Genomic DNA, 23,945 nt, shown 5'->3' with positions numbered 1-23,945 from the left:
TCCTAGGATTCGTGATGAAATCAGAGAGAGAAAGACACTAGAGAGATAAAATCCATAAAGAGAGAAAAAGGTCTAGAGAGAGAATCTAGAGAGAGAAAATATAGAGAGAATGTAGAGAGAGGAGAGAGAAAAGAGAGAGAAAGGAGGGAGAGGAGAGAGAAAAAATTTCTCTCTCTTTTTTTTATTTTATTTTATTTTATTTTTATTTTTATTTTTCTCTTTTTATTTTTATTTTTCTCTTTTTCTTTTTTTTTTCTTTCTTCTTCTTTTTTTTTTTTTTTCCTTGTCTTTCCACGGCCTCCCTTGGGCCAAAACAGGGGACGGACGAGGGGGCTCCAGCTTGGCTCCGACGAGGGCGATGGCTTCGTCAGAGGTCTGGCAGCAGGTGGAGGCGGCGGTGGAGCAAGGGATGGCCGACGACAAAGTTCGGCTGGCGAAAAATCAAGAAGAGATCAGAAAAATAGGGGATCACTATTTTTTCTTTTATTTTTCGATCATTGGCCGGTCACCGATGGCCAATACTTTCAGGGAAGAGAGATAAAGGGATGAGGATCCTATCCTAGGGATGAGACGCCGCAACCGACGGCGCCGGTGGCCGAAAAAGAGAGGAAAGGGTCTGACCGAAACAGAGTAAAACAGGATTCACCATTTTCATGGATTTTTCGGTGATCCCGAAGGCCGGCGAGGGTGCACGAAGCCATGGAAAGGAAGGGAAGGAAGAGAGGAAGGAGGAGAAGGGCTTACCTCAAGCTTTAATAGCGTCGTCGGCTCCAATTTCCGACGAGCACGAGTACGGAAGGCCTTGACTTCAATTGGAGAAAACAAGGAGAAAGGAGAGAGAGACCGGTGATCATCGTGGGTTGTTTAGGAGGGGGAGAGGGGGGTCTTATAGAGTGGAGGGGAGGTCGAATCCCCTTCGGATTCGACTTCTCCTCCGGTGATTTTGGTGGAAGAAGACTCCCAGCGGAAGTCTTCTTCATTCCATTTTTTTTTTATATATATGGGCTTTGGGTTTTTGGGCTTGATCCAGGGTCCAAATGGGCCGGGTATTACACATCTACCTTTGCATATAAATTTTATACACATCCAGTTGTGAGTTTTATACTGATGCATTATCTTAAATTCAGATTTATACCTCCCATGAGTGCGGCAGACCCGGATGATGAGACCAACCTTGCATAGATTTTATTTTACTCATATGGCTAATATTACTATCCAGTCACGATGGACTTCAAGAAGTACACGATATGGGCTAGCCGCCTATAGATAGTAAGTTTAAGTTGGGACCACGCACTTGTAGTCTTTGGTCTTCATTTTTTTTTTTCAAAAATATAAAAAACAGGTCCAGAATGATGTTTGGTGATTGGATTCTATGTTTATTTTTTCGAAGTCTTTCTCAATTTTCAAAAATTGAGCGAGTTGGAAAATTTGGATTCCAAAGATTTGAAAATCGAAACCATCCATGACTGACATTATTACCACTACCTCCTCTTGTCATCTGCTGATATTAGCTACCGTTGTTGATGTTGGCCACCAAATACAACCTAAATTACTACTAAACTTTTTCAAGTTTTCAATTCACAGAGTTTCTTTTAGTCATGACTTTCTGAACAGAAATTCTAGTACCTTCATTGTGAATATCTGAATTGGGTGGACCAGCTCTTGTGGATATCTTTGCTTCAGAAATAAATAACTAGAATCATACTCGATTAACAAATCTTTCAATTGAGAAGATTCATCGGTCCAAGACAAAGAAAAGATCTACTTATTTTCTTTACTCATTCAGATAAAATTGAGTCAGCGGTGCGATTGTTATTAACATCTGTATAAATAAGTAGTAAATAATAAAGAGAAGATCTGTTTATTTTCTTTTACCTTGTAGTTAAACATGGGATAGGAAAAGATGGGGTGAGGAGAAAGATATACACGATGAAAACAAAAAAAAAGTTGGAAAATACGAAATGGACATATTAGAAGAGTTGGCATCATAAATATTTATAAGAACTGAAAAAAAAAAAATCTATATATTAGATAAAATTTGCGTTTTATAAAACAAGCCAATTCACTCGTGCCATATGACAAGTTTTGATATCATGCTCGGGACAGGAATCCTTGCCCATCATTCATCAGTGAGCCCCTTTCCGAGCGCAGACATCCTTCGTTCCACGGACGGCCAATCCGGGACCGCAGGGGAGTTCCCTCGTCGCCAGGCTCGGTTGCCAAAATTTTGTCAGCTGCGACTAAAAATTCCGCCTACACTGTCTCTCGGAACATCCGTTGCGCGTGCCAGAGGGGCGAACGAGCAACCTCCATCCGGCGACCCGCTTACGGTGCCCCGCGAAACAACGGACTGCGGACGTTCAAGTTCAAAGCGATTATCAGCCGCCTGTATGAAACCATCCCACGCATCGCATCGCGACCAAGCAGCAACCTCTATATTGTCCCGCGGAGCAGCCGACGCGAACGCGGAACCATCCAGTGCCCGTAAAATCGCCACCCCCTCCCCACCGCCGTATGTCCCCTGCTTCCCCTCTGCCGTCGGTGCTCCAAGAAAAGCGTAAAAGATAGCTCAGGTAATCATGGAGTCGTTCTTCTTTTTCCCTCTAAAACCCTAACCGTAGTTCTTCCTCGACCTCTATCATCGTCGGGACAATGGAGAAGGAGATCGTCATTCTCTCTCGAGTTGTCGCGAATCACCTCTTCCTTGGCCAGTTCGAAGCGCTCCGCGCGTCGCTCCTCAGCCTCCGGAAGCGGAATCCGGAGCTTGCCCTAGCAATTCTCCGGGCCGTCGTCTCGCAAGGTGGAAGGATCGACGGTGTCCTTTGGTCGAGCACCTGTAGTTCTCCTTCGCAACTCGCATGGCTTTCCACCCTAGAGCTGATCAAATTCCACAAGTCGGCCTCGACATGGAGATTCGATCCCGAGATTCTTGGCGTCAAGGTTGAGTTCCTTCTCTTGATCCAACTCCTCTCATCTAAAGTCTCAGAAATCTTGAAGAACCGATCTCAGGATCCGGATGTTGACGAGAAAGGGGAAACCACTGATGTAAATAAAGACCCCGTACAGATATTGAACAAGATATTAGGTTTTGGTGTTTGGAGATTGAAGGGCGATGCAGAGCGTGATGTCGAGGTTCTTCATGAGGGTTCTTCGGTGTCCGAGGATGAATTGAGGGGTCTGTGGAGGATTTTTCTCGATAACGCAGAGGTTCTTGATGCGCTGTGTGTGAACATTCAGAGGCAAGCCCGCCCATCCCAACCCTGTGAATCAGAATTGGCGATCAGTATCAGAACTGAAGCCATGGGGAGCTTAAGTTCGACTGTTGAGGAGTTGGAGGTTCTTGGTCGGATACAGCAGAGTGTTCAGATGGCACATTTGGATGCTCTGACGGAAGCCGCAGACAGAGATGATTGGGACGGAGCCTTTTCTCACCTCCGGTTTCTTCATCAAGATTTTGGAGTTGAGGAGATCGAGTATAAGTAAGTCATCCGAAAAAGTCATTTATGTCAAAGTAGTTTAAATTTTTCTTAACATCACTGCAGTACACTAACTACTTCAAGGCTTTTTCTGGATATTAGTTTGTTTTCATCATTGCTATTTTTCTCCCCGTCTGCAGAAGTGAGTTGGCTGATTAGGTATTTAGCATCTGATAGGTCATAGCTACCAGCCTTGTAATGCTGAATTCTAGCTATCCGTCTTGTTGCTTGGGCAGCTTGTTCGAAATGTGCTTTATTAAATTTTCCTATGGTGTATAAATAGATTATCTGATATTTTTAACATTGATTTCCTCAGATTTGATATTTATTCTTCAATTTTACTTTTGATTGCTACAAGCTGACAGAGGATTTTAAACCACTAAATGTGTCCCTTTAAAGTTGCTTTAAGATTAAGGCATAAGAGAGAGAAGTTGCAATACATGATGCATGTATCAGGATTGAATCAAATGCATTCTTACCACATTGAACCATATGCAAATTTTGCACCAACGTCACTCACAAAAAACGAAAAGATTTTGAAACATGTTTGTTTAGATTATTAACTCAATACAAGGAATCAAATATCCTTGGGTTTAGGCCTTTCTGTCTGAAGTTGTTAAAGGTCATTTTTCAAATTCTGAATTTTGTATTTGTAGAATATATTGGGTTTTGACTTCCAAAAAAAAAAAAAATCCGGCATATACAGTAAGATATGGTCAGTCAAAACCATATTGCATCCTGAAAAGAGGTTTTTCTTCATCTCCTTGTATTTCATTATCCTAATCATTTCAAGGACTTAGTTTTATTATGGCTCAAGAGTTTTTTTATGTAATCTGTTGTTCTACTTTTAGAGTTCCCCTGTAATAAATCATGGAATGTATCAAGATATAATGCTGTCACATGCCTATCTTTAGGTTCCATGTCATCTAGTGATTGACAAATGACACCAGGAGGTGTTGAACTTGGGCTGAAAACTCAAAGGAGAGAGGATAGGTCGATGCAACCGATTGCGGGGAGGTAGAAACCCCACCATGGCATGTATGACTCAAGGTGTTAGAACAGGTAGATGGTAGTCGGAAGAGTAGCAGAGGCAGATCACTTTCTTCCAAGTTCGAAAATATGATATTGGTTGGTCACTCCAATGGCACAACTCTCACACACTCACTCGCAAACCTTAGGATTCCACTAAAAGGGAGTAGAGAGAGAACAGAGAAAAAGCAAGGACAATTCCCACAAGGGAATCCTCACTAATCAATAATTCAAATATCTCAAGTATGATTACAGGAGGAGCCCTAATGGGACTATTTATAAATGCTATATGAGAACTCTTTTCTTCAACTTTCTAATGTGGGATTCTAAATCCTATTTTAACTTGGAAGACCTTAACTATTAACTTCTTAATAACATCAAAAGTTCTCAAAAGGAAAAGTTCACAAATATCAGAACTCCCTAGAATTAACCAACATCAAACTTTTCTAATGAGAAAAAACTCAGGCTGGGTTCTGAAACCCATGTGTATGGGAGCTGCAACCTGTGCATATGGGATCCATAACCAATGCACTAGGCACGTGCGCCTGCACAGTCCCACAACCTGTGCAATCCAATCTCACATCCAGTTTTGGCTCAATCTTGCTCATCCGGCGAGTCCTAGGCACCACGCAAGTATGGTATGGTTTGTGATGTCAGAGAAATCTATTAGACTTTTCCATATTTCTTGAACCTATTTATCACTTTGTCCGACTCAATCTCTTCTTCTTAATCTGCTGCTTGGCAAGATGTGTAGGAACTCACATGTTATATCCTACCTTCAACATGTAAAGTGTTTTTCCATTAAAGGCTTTTCTTGTAGGATGGCGATGCAAGTTCTCATCAAGAAGGCTTGGTCTCAAAATACTTATTATGGAGAAACTTGGATGGATGCACGAAATAGAATGATGTTGATGTATGCTGAAGCTCTTTCATCCAGTTGCATACAGCTTGTGCAGATGATTCAGGTGATGGAATTCTGCTGTTAATCATGTTCACTAAATTTACTTCCTGCGGTATATAGCTAGCTTTTAACATCTGATAATATATCTTGTCTTGCTGCTTGCAAAATATTGTGTGATCTTTCTATGTTCTCCTGAAGTTATTTTTTTCAAAATTTTGAAAAACCTTCCTAAACTTTACAATCATTTGCTTTTATTTCTAATTTATAAAATTATGCACTGAAGTTAACATCTTGTATCGGTTATTGTTTGTACAACCCAAAACAGTATTGCTTAAGTGCCAAGTAACTTGCATGTACAGTAATCATAACTGAGAACCCTCAACCTGGTTATAAAATTGGGCTGCACCAGCCCTTTATGTTTATTATGAAATTCTTTCTTTCTTCATCGTTGATAGCTTGATGCACAAAATCAGATATTTATGACATGCTGATGTTGTTTTGTAATTCTAAAATTCCTTCTTGGAATTGAAGTTCTAAGCTTGTTATTTTTTTAAAAAAAAAAATCATCAGCAGCGCTGGCAATTAAAGTCTAGAAGTTCTGGATTAACTGCACTGTGGCATTAATCTCAACTTTTAAAAAGGTGAAGAAGATGAGGAAATTAGTCTTTAACTTGTGACAGGGAGTAGTGGATAAAAAGGACTAAAGAACTAATTGCGTCTGGGAGATGGGAGTTTGGTACTTTGGTTGTTGTGATTTCTTTTACTTTGCATAGACTAATCCACTGGACTGGTCCTCTTTTAGAGCTAATTATGGTTTGCATCATACGGTATCTGAAATTTATATCAACACATTATATCTTGAATACAACATTATTTTTAACTACTTTTTTATCTACCAGGTCATTCAGGATGAAGTGTTTTCTCACGAAATTGAACAGCACGGAGTTTCTGTTTCTGATGGGATCCCTCTGCCTCTTAAGAAGTATCTGACAACATTAGCCCTGGACAATGCTAGTAATTTAGAAGACAAAACTGCTTCAAGCATTGCAGTCAGATCTTGCATGAGAGACCTGTACCACTATGCACGAATATCTGGAACACATGTCCTGGAATGTATTATGGATACAGCTTTGTCTGCTATTAGGAGGGAACAACTTCAAGAGGCTAGTGATGTATGTGGGATGTTCCCTGTATATGTGCGCTGCATTTTTTCCTCCTTTTCCCTGGATTAAGTTCTTGCCATAACATTTTAGACTTTTAATGGCTTTAACCTATTCTATCACTAACTGAGGGCAAGTGACTGTATGTAGATTCTTTCACTGTTCCCCCTTCTTCAGCCGCTGGTAGCTGTCTTAGGGTGGGATCTGTTGTCTGGTAAGACAGCAGGAAGAAGAAAGTTGATGAAGCTGTTGTGGACAAGTAGGTCACAGGTCCTAAGGCTGGAAGAATTTCCCCTTTATGGGAAGCAATCTGATGAGGTAATCTTCTTTATATGTTAATATTTTTTTTTCTGATGTAACTGTAATCTTTAGCTAAAATTCTTTATTTCCCGTTTCATGTGGTGACTTTTATTGACAGAGATCATGTGTGGAGTACCTTTGTGACCTCTTATGCTTTCACCTGGATCTTTCTTTCTTTGTTGCTTGTGTGAATTCTGGCCGGTCCTGGAATCTGAAGAACTCATTGCTTTTTTCTCAAAATAAGCAAGCTGTAGATGAACATGAGCCTGAAGTTTTAGAACCTTTTGTAGAGAACTTCATACTCGAGAGACTAGCTGTTCAAACTCCTATGAGGGTAAGTATGTGTTTTCACATTTGGAACCCTGCAGTGCTGGACTCTAGGCACTAAAATCAGTTTGCTGAGTTTAGTTCACAGTCCAAATAGTTATGGTTGTATTCGTAGCTTTTCCCTTATTACATTTGTTGTGGGAACTGTCTTAATAATATGTTCCTTTATTTATTTATTTATTTTTTTGTTAAAGCAATTAGTTGTTACATGGCATGGCAATCACACAGTGGATTTGTAAATGAATTTGACATCACAATTTTCTTAAAGGTCTTGTTCGACGTAGTTCCTGGGATAAAATTTCAAGATGCAATCGAGCTTATTGGCATGCAGCCTATTGCTTCAACATCTGCTGCCTGGAAGAGGTGCAAAAATCTGTGTGCTTTGGCCTTTGTTGAATACCAATTCTATATATGTGTATTTTGCTTACAACACAATTTCATGGAAATCGATATGATGGATTTTAACTTGGGCTGTGTTGAAAATGTGATATGACCTTAAGACCTATCCTTGTCCTACTTAGCTTGCTTTAGTTGCACTCTCTACCTTCTATATGCAAAGGTACTAGACAAGGTTTGTTATACTGGTACTGGGTATTGTATCATTATCTTACTGATGCAGTATGGAACACATTGTATGGTATGGTATAGCTCTCATACTGACACAAGGTTGGGAGACCTTTTTCTCTGGCCTAGCCATTGTACCATATGAAACCAGGTGGTACAGGTCAGTACAACATGAAACCAAGTAGAACTGGTCAGTTCCGCCCGATACAAGCCAGTCTGGCCCTTGCATAGTACTGAACTCAGCACCATACTAATACCTTTGTTTTCAAAGAAGCAAACATGGATAGGTTCAAACTCAAATTATGTACTTGTTATTGCTACTTCGTAGTTAGTGCTTACTCTTCAAAACTGGTCCATCAATATTAGTTGCTAAGCTTTCATCTGAGGGTGTATTATCTTTCCTGATTTTATATTTGTCACTTGCTGAGAGGTTCCTAAATGTTAGCATACTGTAAATGGCAGAATGCAAGATATTGAACTTATGCACATGCGGTATGCTCTTGAGTCGGCTGTCTTTGCTCTAGGATCCATGGAGCGAAGTGTCGGCAGTGAACTTGACAACCAATCTCGTATAGCTCTGTCATACTTGAAAGACATGCAAACTCATATGGAATCTATCAGTAATGCTCCTCGCAAGGTGAGTAAGTTCCTTTTCGTTTGGCATGCTAATGTAAATGATCCGTATCTACTCCATGCTTGCCATGTTATGTTGTGTTTCAGCCCTACTTTCATTTTATGTATCCGAAAGCTTGTAGCTTCTCTTCTCCTAAGATTGTTATCCATTGTTTTCTTGGCATAAAATCAGTGTTTAGCTTGCAAATAGAATAGCAGTTTTGACATAGCAGTGCTTTAATGTATTTGAAAATGGAGACAATTAGCTTAGTCTCATCTTTATTCTAATTTTGGTTGTTCTTATCTCTTCGTTTATTGCATAGTGAGGCACTCATGCGTATGCCTAACTGTAGTATGCCTACACCAAGCATCTGTTCTAACCTGTATCTCTTTCAGGTTGTCATGGATAAACTGACTTGTCATACTAGCATGTGCGTCACTTTATTCTTAGCATTACCATACTCACAAATTCAGCATTTGAGAATGATTCATCTAGAGATAAAAATCAGAATGTTGAAAAAAATCTGACAAATTTATCAGAAGTTCTTAAAAGGAGATACTATGGGCTGGAATTAGAAGGGAATCCTAGTGATAACATGCCTTGTATTTAGAAAGAGTTTTCCATGTCTAAGAATGGGAAAACTGTCTAATGGCGAAATCTAATTAGGGGTAATTCAAAAGTTGGAAAATATTCTCTCCAATGCAGCATTAGGATTTACAAGGTGTCATGCTGTATACTATATGCTGATGATATGACAGAAATAGACTAAAATAGCATTCCGATGAAGGGAAAAATGTTGTTAGAAAATGTAACTCTTAATAGGAATAAATGGCAAAGAATGATTTATAAAAATCAACACAGATAATTGGGACACAACTTCTCCACTACAATTTTGGTAAAAAAATCTGCCTTGCGTTAATGTTGTATTAATTCTTTTCAATGTTTTTTGTTTCTACTTTCTACTACTGCCTCCATATCTCTCAAGTCTTATTTGTTTGCTTAAACAAATTAACTTTGCTGTTTATCTGTTCCCAATGCAGATATTCATGGTTAGCATTGTAACGCTACTATTGCTGTTGGATGAAATATCTGTCGATTTGACACAATCTGCCTCATCCCAAAGCTCCTCCATCTCTTGGGAGCAGCTTGATCATAGTACTTCATGTGAAGGTGGAAACCAGATGGTGGTAGCTTTTACTGAGCTGCTACTTGCTATATTGCACCGCAATCTGCCAGAAATTGGCCCTGAAGTAGAGCACATGTTGAATAGTGGTCTGGCAACTGCAGGAAGACAGGCTTTAGAATGGAGACTATCTAACGCTAAACATTTTATTGAAGACTGGGAATGGCGCTTGTCCATTTTGCAGCGCCTTCAACCTTTATCTGGACAACAATGGAGTTGGAAGGAGGCCTTGGTTATTTTACGTGCTGCTCCTTCCAAATTGTTAAATCTGTGAGTTTGTTGAGACTTGCATTTCATAACCCTTTTTTTTGTTGTTCATCACATTCTTCTAATTGTGCCTCACAAAATCGGTTTTAGATTTTATGTGAAGGAACTTTGTAGCTGATTTTTTATTAATACTATATTCATAGTACATCAAAATTTTCAGTAAAATGATCCTTTGGTAGCTTTTTGTTCCCCCCTGTGCTTTCATTCTCTTGCAACATCTATTATTTGGAAGTCATCTGTTATGTCTTTTGTTTGGGCTAATTATGTTCCGTGGTCATGGCATTCATGGCCTGAAATGTTCTACTCCAATTTTAGCTCAAGATGGCATATAAGTTTGGAGAAGCACCACTAATCAGGTTGATGTTCTTGGAGGTGAACAGGTGGTATATGTGGTTAGAGGAGAAGAAATGACTACACTTGGTATGGGCTGCAGCCGCACCACTTATGGACCTGCAGAAGATGTTACGGCTCCAAATGAACTCCAACATTTCTTTCTCCTCCTGCATTATGTCAACCCATGTCACAACTCAGTTTGCGTGGAAAGTCATCTTATTGCTTTTAATGTCTCATGGTCTTGCCTCCAAGCAACTTCAACATCTCATCCTACTGCACCATGGCAACCCATATCAAACCCATTTAGCATGCAAACCATCTCTTTGCTCATGTTTCCAGCAGATGCTAGAGTTGATAGTTTGCAGTATCTTTTCCCTGATATAATTATGGCAACAGATATCACAAGTATTCACAACCCAGTTAACATAAAGAAAAACATTATTGCTCACATTTGCTCAGGGCTTCAGTGGAAGGTGTTAGAGATGATACTATCCATCATTTATAGAGCACTGTTGCTCCTTTACCATTGTTTGCAGCATCTTTTCCCTCAAGGAACTCACTTCTTTTCCGGCAAATGTGTTCTTGTTTTTCTTGATAGAAGATATCTGCTAGCTTCTTACAGAAATTTGGCTAGGATTCTTTCACTTTTTGACCACTCCAAGGAGCTTTAGCCAAGTGGAACTAGAATTCTGATGTATTCTACCATTAGCTCTCTAATGGGTATTGTACCCTATGAACACCTTAAATCACCATGCAAATATAGTCCTGCTATTCAATAGAGTTCTTGAAAGGACAAAACAATGCCTCATGACTAGAAAAGAACAGCTGGCAGGACTTGCTGACAATAGCCTTCTTAATGGACACTGTTTTATCTGCTGCTGAAAAATGAAAACCAGAGCAGGTATTGCTTCAGTTTTAGCTTGTGAAATGGGGTCCTCCACACAAAGACCTTGGAACCATATGCAAATAGCTGGAGGTTGGACTAATTTCCACACCATTGCTCAAGCAATACAAATACTGGCTTTCATAATTGCTTGGATTTCAGCAATCTATCTGATTTCGAGTGAATTACTAGTGATCCTGCATAAAGATCCTCATTTGACAGACAAGGAACAAAGATGTTTGACTTAGTCTAGTAAAAACTACCATTTGTGGAAGCACATTGCCATATAGCTGAGAACTCCAAGATCCAACAAATCTTCCCACTCCTGGTTTTTTTGTTAACAGAAATGAGAAATTTCTGCTCACGATGACCTTTTTCTGATGCATTACACCTCCTTATTATTAGGACAGATGTTGACTTATTATACGTTCTTCTTTAGTCCCTAAATAATATTTTAATTGTAGTCCTATATATATGAATATGTTATGGAGAAGAAATTTTGGATTCATATTTCTTCTTTGTTCCATATTTTTCTGATAATGTTGATATTTTATTATATTCATTGAGCAGTTGCATGCAAAGGGCAAAGTATGACATAGGGGAAGAAGCAGTTAACCGATTTTCCTTGCCTCCAGAAGATAAAGCAGCTCTAGAACTTGCTGAATGGGTTGCTGGTGCTTTCAGAAGAGCATCGGTATTGTTCCTCAACTTACAAACCCAGTGTCCGTGTCAATGTTAGAGATTGTAAGCCCTTCATGTGCATCTATTTATAATTTTCTTGGCTAAATAAATTTTTATAGATGCTTATTCACTTTAATGTTAATTTCAAAAATTGACTTTCTTAAGTTAACCATAATTTTATCTCCTGACACAATTAGCAAGCTCTGTGAAGTATGATTTTGGAGGATATGCTATAATAATAAGTGCATTATTATTTAATAGTTACCTTGAAAGGTGTTTGATCATGGATATTCATTTACTTCTGCTATATGACTATGTTTAATTTGTGCTCATCCTACTAAACCTCTCAAGTTAGAAAAAAAAATAGTTTCTTCTGTACAAAATGATCAATCTTAACTTGTCTTGTCTGACCTACATCATTTTCATACATGTATAACTCTTTATGATTTGAAATTCTTTTGCATGTTGAGTGTCAGAAGAAGTAATAAGACAACTGTATACAGTGACTACTGACTACCATGGCCATCATGAAAATTTAAGGTCAAAGGTTGGGAAAGATAATGGAAAAATGAAAATTATCTGTTTAGAAATTTATTTGACCCTGGTTATTCAGAATTCTTGGTTCCTTAAAATGCATATAGAATTTCAACTGCATCTGTATTGAATTATAACTTTTTGTGCTGAAACTTCACTCAAAATCACAACTTATTGTGACCCATTAATAATTTCAAATGCCACTATATTATATGCCCATTTGTACAAATAAATACAACCACATCAATAAAAGATAATCTTAGTTATATGCCTTCTTAATTACAGGTATGCCAATATGATCATCTGATGATGTGATCTTCTAACAATATTAGACTGCTACTGTCCTTTCTTTCCCTGAATCGAAGCATTATTGCTACTTTGTTGTAACCACTGGATATGTTGTTGCTTAGAAGGAAAGAATGAGAAAGTATGCTTGACCTATTTCCAATGCTCCCTCTCTCATTCCCTTTCTGCTTTTGTGCCATTTTGAGTAACAAGCAATGAATGTTATATTATTCCCCCCCGTCTAGCTCCTTTCCTGCTTCCACTCATGTTCCTTGCTCTTACTTAATATATTTCTGGACATTAATACACTCTAATTGCATATTCAAATGAAAAGCAACATGCAAAGTCTTACCAAAAATATAAAAAAGCACATGACAATGCAAGCATGGGTACATAGAATGGAGAAATTTGGATGCAGGTATGCATGTATCATGTCGCTAATGATTTTCTTGAGAGCCAAGAATACTGCTGTGAGTTGGGTTGGGGTTGATATCTGCCAGACACAACTAGGCTGTGTTAGATGTTTAAATCTCCATCTTGACTTAATCTACTTACTGCACGGGAATGACTCAATCAGCCAGGAAGAAGAATTGGAACTAAGTTGCAGTGCATAGTACTATATAGTCTGGTTCACTTCAGAAGCATAATTGGTTCCAAAAGTAATCTTATTTGCTTCAAAAAAAATCACTAAATTTATAGATATGATTTATGATGCGTGTCGTAGTACACCAAAATTAATTCTACTCACTACTATGTAGATAGGATGAGTCGGGATTGTATCCACAGAGATCTTAGGCCGATTATTTCAAAAATACAAACGAAAAGAATACTAGATTGTAAGAAACTAAGAAAGAAAAAAAAAAGATTGCAATAAAAATATTTTTCATTGATTAAATAAAGAAGCATACAATAGAAAAGAAATAAAAGTTCGATACAAGAACAACGAAATCAAGTTGATCTTCTCGTTGCGCCTAATAGTGAATGTGCCTCCTTGAATCCTTTGTCTTCCTCTATGCAGACAACGGTAGGATGACTGAAAGGCTTGGTCTAGGAACTCCAAGGAAGAAAGGTAGATGGAAGAGGGTATATGGAAGAGAAAGGGTAGCGGTACTAGGATTAGGATCATTCCTAGATTTGATGGAAGGCATGCTAGGGTTAGTACTTCTTCTAGACTTATGAAACGAGAGGAAGAGAGGGGAGCTTGAAGAGAACTTAGGGTTGGCTTGATGCAGAAGAGAAGGAGGCGTTGAGGCTTATTTATAGAAGAGGGAATGGGGCTTAGGATTTAAGAAAGAAAAGAATTTGGTGCGGCTGATTTCTCATGAATAGAGGCGCAAGAGAATTTAGGATTTCATAAAGAAAGGTGGGAGTGTGAATAAAGACCCTTAGATCAAGCCTCTTGCTTCTCCTCCGTTGATCAATAAGTCGTGTTTACATTTAGTTCTATTTATCTTCTAATCTGGACTCTTGATTGGAGAGGTTTCTTCTGATCCGTTGATCTTTAAGTCGTGTTCACATTGGAATAGGAGTTGGTTGCCTGGTTCACTCAAATCTGAGCCGATTTGAGTTCAATTTGAATCGTATGAACTTAAACTTCAATCACCTGCAAAATAGACTAGAAAGCATTAAATTTTAATAAAATAACATCAATTATTACAATATTTAGTACCTTTAGTGACTTAAATTAATTATTCGTCACATCCCCGAACTTGAACTTTACTCATCATTCGAGTAAAATAGATATATTAGCATTGTGCATCAAATTGTCCTTGAATCGAAAGTTATCCTAGATACTCCTAAAGGCAGTTGATACTCGGCTAGACCATTAAAGAGGTATCTCATTGGTTTATCAATTCGATCCAATTAGTGGTTGAGTATTAGCCATAGAAATTTTTAGAGATCTTCTTTCACCAACTCCCCACTCTATTCTTTAAGTTCTCTAACTTAATGTGGGTTTGGTGTAGTATCTTTTTGCTGTTTATTCTCCTTATTCTCTCTTTTCTTTTTTTTCTTTCTTTTTTTTTGAAAAAATATTTTCATGTACAGTTGGCACAATGTCCTAACCCCTTAAGCTTTCTAATTGACTCTTGTAGCGAGCTTTAAGCTAACGACTCTCAAACCAGTTGGTTTTAGAGTATTAAGTGTAAAACATCCCTCAGGCTTACTGACTCAAGTTAAAAAGGCTACGAATTAAGACTGACTCTACAAGACGTTTCTTCACATTCTCATATTTTGATGCGAACAACAATGCTTACTTAGACGAAGAGGTCCGGTTACTCAGCAAAAAATGCTAAAAACCTATTTTATTAAGGTAGATTTTTTGCGTACTTTGACATTTACACCCATACCTCCATGAAGTGGATTCTTTATCGAGATAGACAAGAAGAGGATTCTAGAATTATTCCAAAATTCGTTCTGATCTAAATCTGTCATTTATTGGGTGTTCTTAATAATTTCTCCTCGATATCTCTAAAATTATCTAGACCATCAATCACTCATTTGATTAACTCCAAATCGAGACAAAATTTAGGTACAGAAAGCTAATTAGTTATTCTCTCTCTCAACTTAATTTTTGTTGTCCCAATGGAAGAAGAGAATTATAACATAACAGGAAGAGATACCATCTGAGTTTAATGTGTGCATTCATTGTTGAGAGATCCTTCATTGTTGGGTGTGTGTTCTTAATTTCAGCTCATGTGAACGTGGCTCTCCTCCTAACTTGGCTAGTAGCATCACTCATCCAATCCACTATAAAGATTCTACTTGGCTAATTATTTTCTAGAGATTCTTACACAATGAAAAGAAACTAAAAATATTGCATAAGCTAGATTGTCTCCGAACAAGTGCTAAGTTTAACATTATCAGCCGGACGCTATCAGGGAGTCCCATCTATAACCAACTCGGGTATGTCCCTCAAGGTTTCAAAAGGATAAGATTAATCAGGAGGTCTTGTCATCATAGCTGAAAAATATTCGTGGAATGCTCTACAATGATTAGCCCAGACCAATAGAATATACTGGGCAAGCACACAATACCAGGGACTAACAATATTCTCATAATTTTTTGATGATCAGAAAGGGATTGTGTTTGTTGAAATGAGATTAGGGTTGGTAGTTTAAGAGATCCTTTAGTTATAACCTAATCTACTATAATACCTGTCTTGGGTATGATATGTTTCGGCATCATCTCTTCTCAATCTATAGTATGGCACTTTTTTCAAATTAACACTAAAATCTATCTCTATACATTGTTTTAACATCATAGAAAGATTTTGGAGACAGTCCTTGAAAGTAGTGTTAAAAATAGAGAAATCAATCATAAAAATCTCAATATCATTATCTCTCATTTCAGAGATATCCCATCCAATAGCTTTTTTATGTGCTTTTAGAATACCTACAAGTTGGGCTTTCTGATTAGGGATCACTAGAAGGGTGTCAGTAGGTGCGTCAGGAAGTGGCTTCAGTTCTAGAGCTGGTGGTGATTCTAACAAGAGAGCTATTGGGGGGTTAGGTGATGGCTCATGTTTTTCGATCCAAAGTACGATGGTTTTAGGATAGGACGTATCGACTAGATCATTTATTTTTGTGATATACCCATCGACATCAAAATCATCCACCTCGAACTGAGCTAAACAGGATCTAAGGAATCGTGGGAGAGAATTATGGGTGTAACTTCCTCTATTATGTTATTCATTTGTGGTCCTTGAAAAGTCAATTAATTCCATTTCATCAATTTGTCCTCTTTTCCCCGTTATAAGGAATGGATGATTCTAGGACACTTCGGAATGGGATCATAGGTAGGTAAGGTGACGATGAAATTGGTTCATCCCACTATTTGAATTTTTCTCTAGATATTTCTGCCTTAGTCGAATTATCTGTGCTGGTCATTTTGGTTATGCAGGATTGTTCTATGACCAGTTCATTTTCGAGAGTCATAATCGATTGTTCAGAAAAAATTACAGGGATATTAAAATTTCTAGTCAAATATTATCCCTCTGGGTTACTCTCAGACTAACTAAACAGCTCTCCTTCCTCTTCCCTACTGATTGTAATTACTGATTGATCGACTTGAATTTTTATTTCGGCTAAGGATTGCATAGAGGATTGAAGGAGCTGATTGGTACTTTCAATCCTATCTAGTGCTTGCAAAATCTTCTCTTCAAATGATGGGCTATAGATAGTTGGAGAAGGTTGATATTGCGAATAGGGCATGTCGTAATAGGGTGCTTCTACAAACGTAGATCGTTGTGTTGTCGAGGTAACCACTGGTTACGAAAAATTTGGTTGAACCCTCCAACTTGGATTGTAGTCGTTAAAGTATGGGTTATTTTTTGGTTCGTAGGCTATTTGGGTTTGATCTTGATGAACTTGATCATACTTAAACTCAAAAAATTAGTGCACGACTGGGCATTCAACTTGTGTGCAGGAAGAAAAGATGTAGAAAGAGTGTGTCTGATAGCCGGTAGGCGATCTAATTTATGAGACAGCTCATCCTCTTTACTGTAGAAATCTGTATTCCTAGCACAGATCTAATTTATCGGATTGTTCTGATTATTTTAATATACAATCAAGGGGTCCAGATCAGAGCAATCCCCTTCTGATTTTCTTTTTTTTTTTTTTAAGAAAGAGAGAGAGAAGAAAAAGAGAAGATGGAGAAAGAGAGAAGTTCAAATCCTAAGAGAGTCCTACACCTAGAGACGATAGATGAGAAGGTTGTTTTAATTATTTTTTTTGATTTTCCAAACAAGTGATGCAATCAAGTCAACTTTATCCTAAGGTTCTCCTAGATCTAGGCAGCTCCTAACTGTCAAGGTTATCTTCGAGCACTTCAAGTAAAAGATTAGCCACTCAACTGACCAGATAAGTATAAGGTTGGTGGGGGTCCTTCCGTTGCTTTTCTTAGACACCAACTAAGTTGGCCAGGAAAATCAATTAATGAACCACCTTCCTTCGGGATGTAATCTCTGAACCACTTTTCTACATATCAATTAAACTGATCAATCTTAATTCGGTCCAACTCTTAGGATTTCTTGTCCTATTAAGTTCGAGAGTCTTTAGGGACCAACGTCTAATTAATTTTAAGTTAAAGGCTTAGGTTAATACAAATGCAGGATTGTGATTTGCGGGCCAAGGAAGAATGATCAAATTTTCATCTTATCTTGTTTAATTGGGTTAAGTGCCCTTAAAGTATTTTATAAAAATATGCAATGCAAAAAGAAAAGGTGTCCAAATATGTTAAGTAGTTTTTAAGATTTAATTAATTTATTTATATTAGTCAAGTATTATGTGGTGTCTTTGTATTCTTTTTATATTATGTTATCTTTAAGCAAGAAGGAATAAGAGGTAAGTTTTAAATTAAGTTAATTAGGTATGAGAAGATCTAGTGAATCTAACTAAATATAAAGTAAATAATGCTAAGATTAAAAGACAGGTAGGTAACCTACAAATAAAGCAACAAATCAAATCTACTTTTAGGACAATAAATTATTCTAAAGTATGGAAAGCAGTAAATCACTAGGAATAATGGGCAGTAATAAATAAGGTAACTACTTAACTATGCAAATAAGTAATCTCACAGTTAAGAATAAAAGATAACTATGTAATCTAAATAAAAGACAAGGAGTCTAATCTACTTAGAAAATAGAAAATCACTAATTAATAAAGCAGTAAATTATTCTAAGCTGTAGAATGCAGTAGATCACTAGGCTGTAGAAAGCAGAAAATTTTTCTATGCATGCAAATAAAGTAATCTATAGCTAGAGAGCAGTAAATCTACCATATATGAAAAGCAATATAAGACAAAACTTTTAAAAAGAGTAAATAGGCGGTAATTAAGCAATTAAAGTAAATTAATTAATAATAAAAAGTAAATTACCAATCAGCAAAATAAAGTATGAAAAATAAGAATGCAAAAGAAGGAAATAATCAACTAGGAAAATAAAGTAGTAAATATTTATTTTTTTATTTTTTTTCAAAATAATCGTGTCAAGATCTTCGGCAACGGCGTCAAAATTTGATACGTGTCGTAGTACACTAAAATTAATTCTACTCACTACTATGTAGATAGAATGAGTCGGAATCGTATCCATAGAGACCTTAGGCTGATTATTTCGAAAATACAAACGAAAAGAATAGTAGATTGTAAGAAACTAAGAAAGAAACAAAGAGATTCAAATAAAAATATTTTTTATTGATTAAATAAAGAAGCATACAATAGAAAAAAATAAAAGTTCGATACAAGAACAATGAAACCAAGTTGATTTTCTCGCTGCACCTGATAGTGGATGTGTCTCCTTGAATTCTTCATCTTTCTCCGTGCAGACAGTGGCAGGATGGCTGGAAGGCTTGGTTTAAGAACTCCAAGGAAGAAAGGTAGATGGAAGAAGGTATATGGAAGAGAAAGGGTAGCGGCATTAGGATTAGGACCTCTCTTAGATTTGATGGAAGGCGTGCTAGGACCCTAGACTTATGAAACGAGAGGAAGAGAGAGGAGCTTGAAGAGAACTTAGGGTTGGCTTGATGCAGAAGAGAAGGAGGCGTTCAGGCTTATTTATAGAAGAGAGAATGGGGCTTGGGATATTTAAGAAAGGAAAGAATTTGGTGCGGCTGATTTCTCATGAATAGGACGCAAGAGAATTTAGGATTTTATAAAGAAAAGTGGGAGCGTGAATAAGGGCCCTTAGATCAAGCCTATTGTTTCTCCTCCATTGATCAATAAGTCGTGTTCGCACTTGGTTCCATTTATCTTCTAATCTGGATTCTTGATTGGAGAGTTTTCTTCTGATCCGTTGATCTTTAAGTCGTGTTCACACTGGAATAGAAGTTGGTTGCCTGGTTCACTCAAATCTGAGCCGATTTAAGTCCAATTTGAATCGTATGAACCTAAACTCTCAATCATTTGCAAAATAGATTAGAGAGCATCAAATTTCAATAAAATAACATCAATTATTACAATATTTAGTACCTCTAGTGACTTAAATTAAGTGTTCATCAATTTACAGCTCACAATCTAAGAGCAACAGTTCACAATCCAATGCAAATGGCATTTAGCTGTACACTTTGTTCCAATGAATGCTTTATTAAATAAAACATTTACTGGGATTGACTACAATTTTAACATCATGGAGGATCTTATGATACTTTCCCAGAGTGGCTCGGTTGAATTGAATTAAAGTCCAGAAGAAAGGTATGGTCAAACTAGAAAGCAAACAGAGGTTATTTATTGAAGGTTGGCTTTTGGCTTTTTGGCCAGTTTATTTCATCCCACTCCTATTGGATTGTGCCTTTGCATGAGATCGGTCAGGTACCCACATGCATGTTTGGCAAATTAATTTAGGATGGAAGTAGGAATTAGAACACTGGATAAAGCCTAAGAGTGGTGAAAAGAGATGAAATAGAACCAGTTAAATAGCACAGTCTTCTGAATTTATGAAGACCAAATTAAGGCCAGCTAGAAGTGGGGTTGGAAGTTCTGTGGCAGGACTAGACCTGAGGTGGAGAACCTTCTTAAGGCTAGCTGTTCTGACTAAAAAGTGTTAGCCCTTGATAGGCAGAATGGTGGTGAAGAGGATTAGGAATCAGGATGCAATAAATTTGCTGCTACTGCCAGAAATAGTAAAGATTCAAGCAATCTGCATTGTTTTGCTGCTCTATGCATCACAAGATGCTGTACTGATGTACTGCTATTAGCTTAAGTGCACACATTTCATTTCATATATTCTTTTCATTATGATGGCTTTGTTTTGTGAGATGTTGATTTTCAATTGATAGATTGGGTAAACTATTCGCTGTTTTGCTACGGAAAGTAACTTGTCTCATAGTTCTTTCCAGGTTGAGGATGCAGTATCCCGTGTTGCAGAGGGAACTCCAAATGCTGCCCTGGAGTTAGATATCTCATCCTTCCGTAGTCAATTAGGTCCTTTAGGTGCAGTAAGTACTCAAAAGATGTTGGTGTATATTTTTTTATATTTTTAGTTGTAAGTGCAATTATAGCCTGAAAGACATATCTCCTGCCAGATTCTTCTTTGCATTGATGTTGCAGCAACTTCTGCTAGGTCTGTGGATATGTGCAAATTGCTTCTTGATCAGGCAAGTATTAACTAAAGCTTTCCTTCTGGTCAAAATGGATACTAATGGATATAAACATTGTGTACCCAAAAAAGGAATAAACATTGCAGAAACATTATATTTTCTTTGTTTACTAGATCATTCTTTCGCTGCATGGGACTGTCTATGTTGGCGGTCAAGAAGGCCAGAATGCCTTGTTGTAATTTCAAATTTGCTGTGTTGGCACAAAAAAATCTCCTTGTATCTTCTTATAAATTATTTGCATGTGCAGGCTAGGAGTTTGTTATCTGAGATATTTCCAGGTAGCTCCCCCAAGATGGGTTCTGTTTATTGGGATCAGATTCAAGAAGTTACAATTATTTCTGTAACAAGACGTGTTCTTCAATGCCTGCATGATCTCTTAGAACAGGTTAGTTTATAGACTAATAGACAGGCAGGTCTTAGATCCTCTCTATTCATGATATGCTTCATTTGTTTAATGCGAACTCCTTTTTTTAATGGCCCTTTCTTTTCGGTAGTTCCTTTTTCAGGAAATTTCTAGGAATCAAGTTGTTTTATATTTTGTTATTTGTGTTGTTCTGCCATTCTGTGTGGTCCATGGTGGAGACCAATCAGCTCTGAGCCATCTACTATGATCCTTTTTTTTATAACCCATCCTCCCATTCGCACTCTCCATTTCTATACCTGGTTCTGCAATTTATCCATTCTAGAAGTCTGAATAGTCACATGAAGTCCCTCTTTACACCTATGAAGGTTATTCGGATGACAATGATGTGTCATCATTTTCTCTAGAATTGAAAATCTGACTTACGGCAATCTTTCATGATGAATGCCGCATATATTAACAGTTGCCTTGCATGTTTCTCTTTAGGAAAAATCTCCAACCCTTCAAGAAATACTTGCAGGAGATATGACTACATCTCTGTCAAATGAACCTAACAGACAAGGACAACGGCAACGTGCTCTTGTAATTTTACAACAGATGATTGATGATGCTCATAAAGGAAAGCGCCAGTTCTTGAGTGGTAAGATTTAGAATGCATTTTAGGTCATATGTATATCATGTTTTTACTTTCCCCATAATATTAACACCGTAACGAATATTTTATTTCTTGTTAAATTCAGGTAAGCTTCATAATCTTGCAAGAGCTGTTGCTGATGAAGATGCAGACAGTAATTATTTAAAAGTTGAAGGCTTCTATTATGATAAAAAAACTCTCTTGATTTCTGAGAAGGGTGCAGTCCTAGGGCTTGGACTCAAAGTTTTCAAACCAGCATCAAAAGGTTTGGCAACTGCTGAAGGTAGTGCTGAGATTGCTGGTTATGATATGAAGGATTCTGGGAAAAGGTTTTTCAGTCCTGTACCTTCCAAGCCATCTACATATCTTTCATCCTTTATAATCTACATCGCAACCATTGGTGACATAGTTGATGGAACTGACACAACTCATGACTTCAACTTCTTCTCACTGGTATATGAATGGCCAAAAGATGTAAGGAAGCCTATACATTTCCCTTCTCATCTCTTAGTAGTTTCAATCCTGCCCAGATATTTGCAATATTCGTTTGTGATATTATTTTAATGCCATTCTGATATTTCTTGACTTGTTTCTATAGGCATGCTATTTTTGTTGAACCAAGAGAAACCTATAAAATATTTACTTTAAGGAAGCTATTATGTTTTCTACAAGTAATTTTCAAATGTGTTTTTATACTGATATGGAGAAGGTTTATAGAATTCTAAAATAGCATTACTATAAAGAGATGGTGTCTATACATGATAATGAAGAGGAATGGAGTGAAATGAATTTGTTGATGAAGTGGTAGATTCTTACTGCAAATGATTCACAAGGGACTGTCTTTGTACTTGAAAGATATGTGAGAATCCAAAAGAATTAAATGAATTGTGTTGTTTTGGCATAGAAATGAAGAAGAGTAGGTTGGAACTTGGAAGTGTTATATTTCACATGGAATATAAGATGGCACTAGGTTCATATGGTCTCAGGTATGCTTGCTATCAACAATTCAACAGTGTTATAATACCTTCCCAATACTTATGGAGCTCTATCACCTAGACTGCAAGCATCCTCGATGTTGTTTTCCCCTATGCCCATTATGAAAGTTTTCTTTTCTGTTGATGTTACACCAGTGCTTCCTACCAATGCACGCCTGTCTCACCTGTATGATGGTCTGGCCTTGTCATGTTTTTATTTTTAGGCAAAATTGAGTATACAACATTCTTATGAATGACTTGGAAAAAAATTATATTTCTTCGTGTATTTGTTCATGATTAGCTAGCCTTAAACCTTGATAATAGTTCCTTGTCTAGAATGGGTAACAACAGTGGTTGAGGAGCTCTAGGCTCTCCAATGCACCCAAACTCAGTGTTCCCATCTGCTGCAAGTAGTATACAAAAGCATTGCTTGCTCTCATGACTTGATGAGGTTTGATAAAAATCTAGTTGATTATAGCTTTGTTGAGGATTATGAGTTTATGACATTGACTATAATGAAAGTTTGACATTGATAATGTAACAACGACTCAATGAGTACCATCTATCTTGTGATTGTTGCTGCTGTTATCCTAATCTTTTTTTTTTTCAAAAAATATTCTATCTATGCAAGTCTACCATTAATCTTTGTTGATCTTTTCAAACCTGACCTCTTTTGGTTTCTGCACCATGCCAGTCATAGATTCAAACATATGCATGTGCGGTAATGTTTCTGTTGCATAATCCTTTCATCAAATGCTCCTTGCATTCACTGGTCCTCTCATGGCATCTCCATCTTGTGACACTGATGATACAGTCATTATTGGTGTTCGAGCCTGCAGCATTGCACATCGAAAGCCATAGGTCTAGCATGGTTTAGATGAATTCTATGCCTATCTCTTAAACTTGATGTTACCTTGTAATTTAGTGGGTACCAAACTACTAACTGCAACATAAACAAACCACCAACTTGGTTACTTATTTATGCCTATTTGATGTGGACACTGATTGATGATTAGTCTGGAGAAATATTAATCCCTTTGACATCAAATCTGAATCTCCACAGTTTAACATACAAATGCAAGCTGTGGCTTTTAAAATTTTCAAAGTTATATTCTCACTGAGAACATCAAATGAACAACAATATTATAACAAGTTAAAGATTATCTGATCCACCAGCAAGTGGTCAATGACCTGTGTCTTGAATTTGTTAATGTAGAAAGAAGGTTCAGATGGAAACAAGAATGCTACTTCCGCTGATCTTTATTCCATGCTCAAGTTGCGGAGAAAGTCAAGGCTGTAAACTGCCTTTAAGCACATATTCATATTTTTCTAGGCCAATTATTACGCAAA

General features: G+C 37.3%; 1 protein-coding gene across 2 annotated transcripts in view; it reads left to right on the top strand.

The window, feature by feature from the left end:
- Nucleotides 1–2,522: 2,522 nt before the first annotated feature.
- LOC105047733 (uncharacterized) overlaps nucleotides 2,523–23,945 on the top strand; it is a 54,100-nt gene continuing 32,677 nt past the window's right edge. For both annotated transcript variants that reach the window (XR_012141962.1, XM_073258836.1), the window contains exons 1-14: nucleotides 2,523–3,479; nucleotides 5,326–5,470; nucleotides 6,306–6,578; nucleotides 6,717–6,884; nucleotides 6,985–7,200; nucleotides 7,462–7,556; nucleotides 8,220–8,394; nucleotides 9,411–9,823; nucleotides 11,607–11,730; nucleotides 20,366–20,464; nucleotides 20,552–20,623; nucleotides 20,874–21,011; nucleotides 21,474–21,627; nucleotides 21,728–22,095. Coding sequence is in view for 1 of the 2 variants with exons in the window: in XM_073258836.1 (XP_073114937.1) it covers nucleotides 2,653–3,479; nucleotides 5,326–5,470; nucleotides 6,306–6,578; nucleotides 6,717–6,884; nucleotides 6,985–7,200; nucleotides 7,462–7,556; nucleotides 8,220–8,394; nucleotides 9,411–9,823; nucleotides 11,607–11,730; nucleotides 20,366–20,464; nucleotides 20,552–20,623; nucleotides 20,874–21,011; nucleotides 21,474–21,627; nucleotides 21,728–22,095 (3,267 nt within the window). In the remaining variant the exon portion in view is untranslated. The remainder of the gene's footprint in view (nucleotides 3,480–5,325; nucleotides 5,471–6,305; nucleotides 6,579–6,716; nucleotides 6,885–6,984; nucleotides 7,201–7,461; nucleotides 7,557–8,219; nucleotides 8,395–9,410; nucleotides 9,824–11,606; nucleotides 11,731–20,365; nucleotides 20,465–20,551; nucleotides 20,624–20,873; nucleotides 21,012–21,473; nucleotides 21,628–21,727; nucleotides 22,096–23,945) is intronic.

This window comes from Elaeis guineensis, chromosome 6 (assembly GCF_000442705.2).
Source record: "Elaeis guineensis isolate ETL-2024a chromosome 6, EG11, whole genome shotgun sequence".
Classification (NCBI taxonomy): domain Eukaryota; kingdom Viridiplantae; phylum Streptophyta; class Magnoliopsida; order Arecales; family Arecaceae; genus Elaeis; species Elaeis guineensis.
Note: the sequence above shows the minus strand (reverse complement) of the source record. Positions and strands in the feature narration are given on the sequence as shown.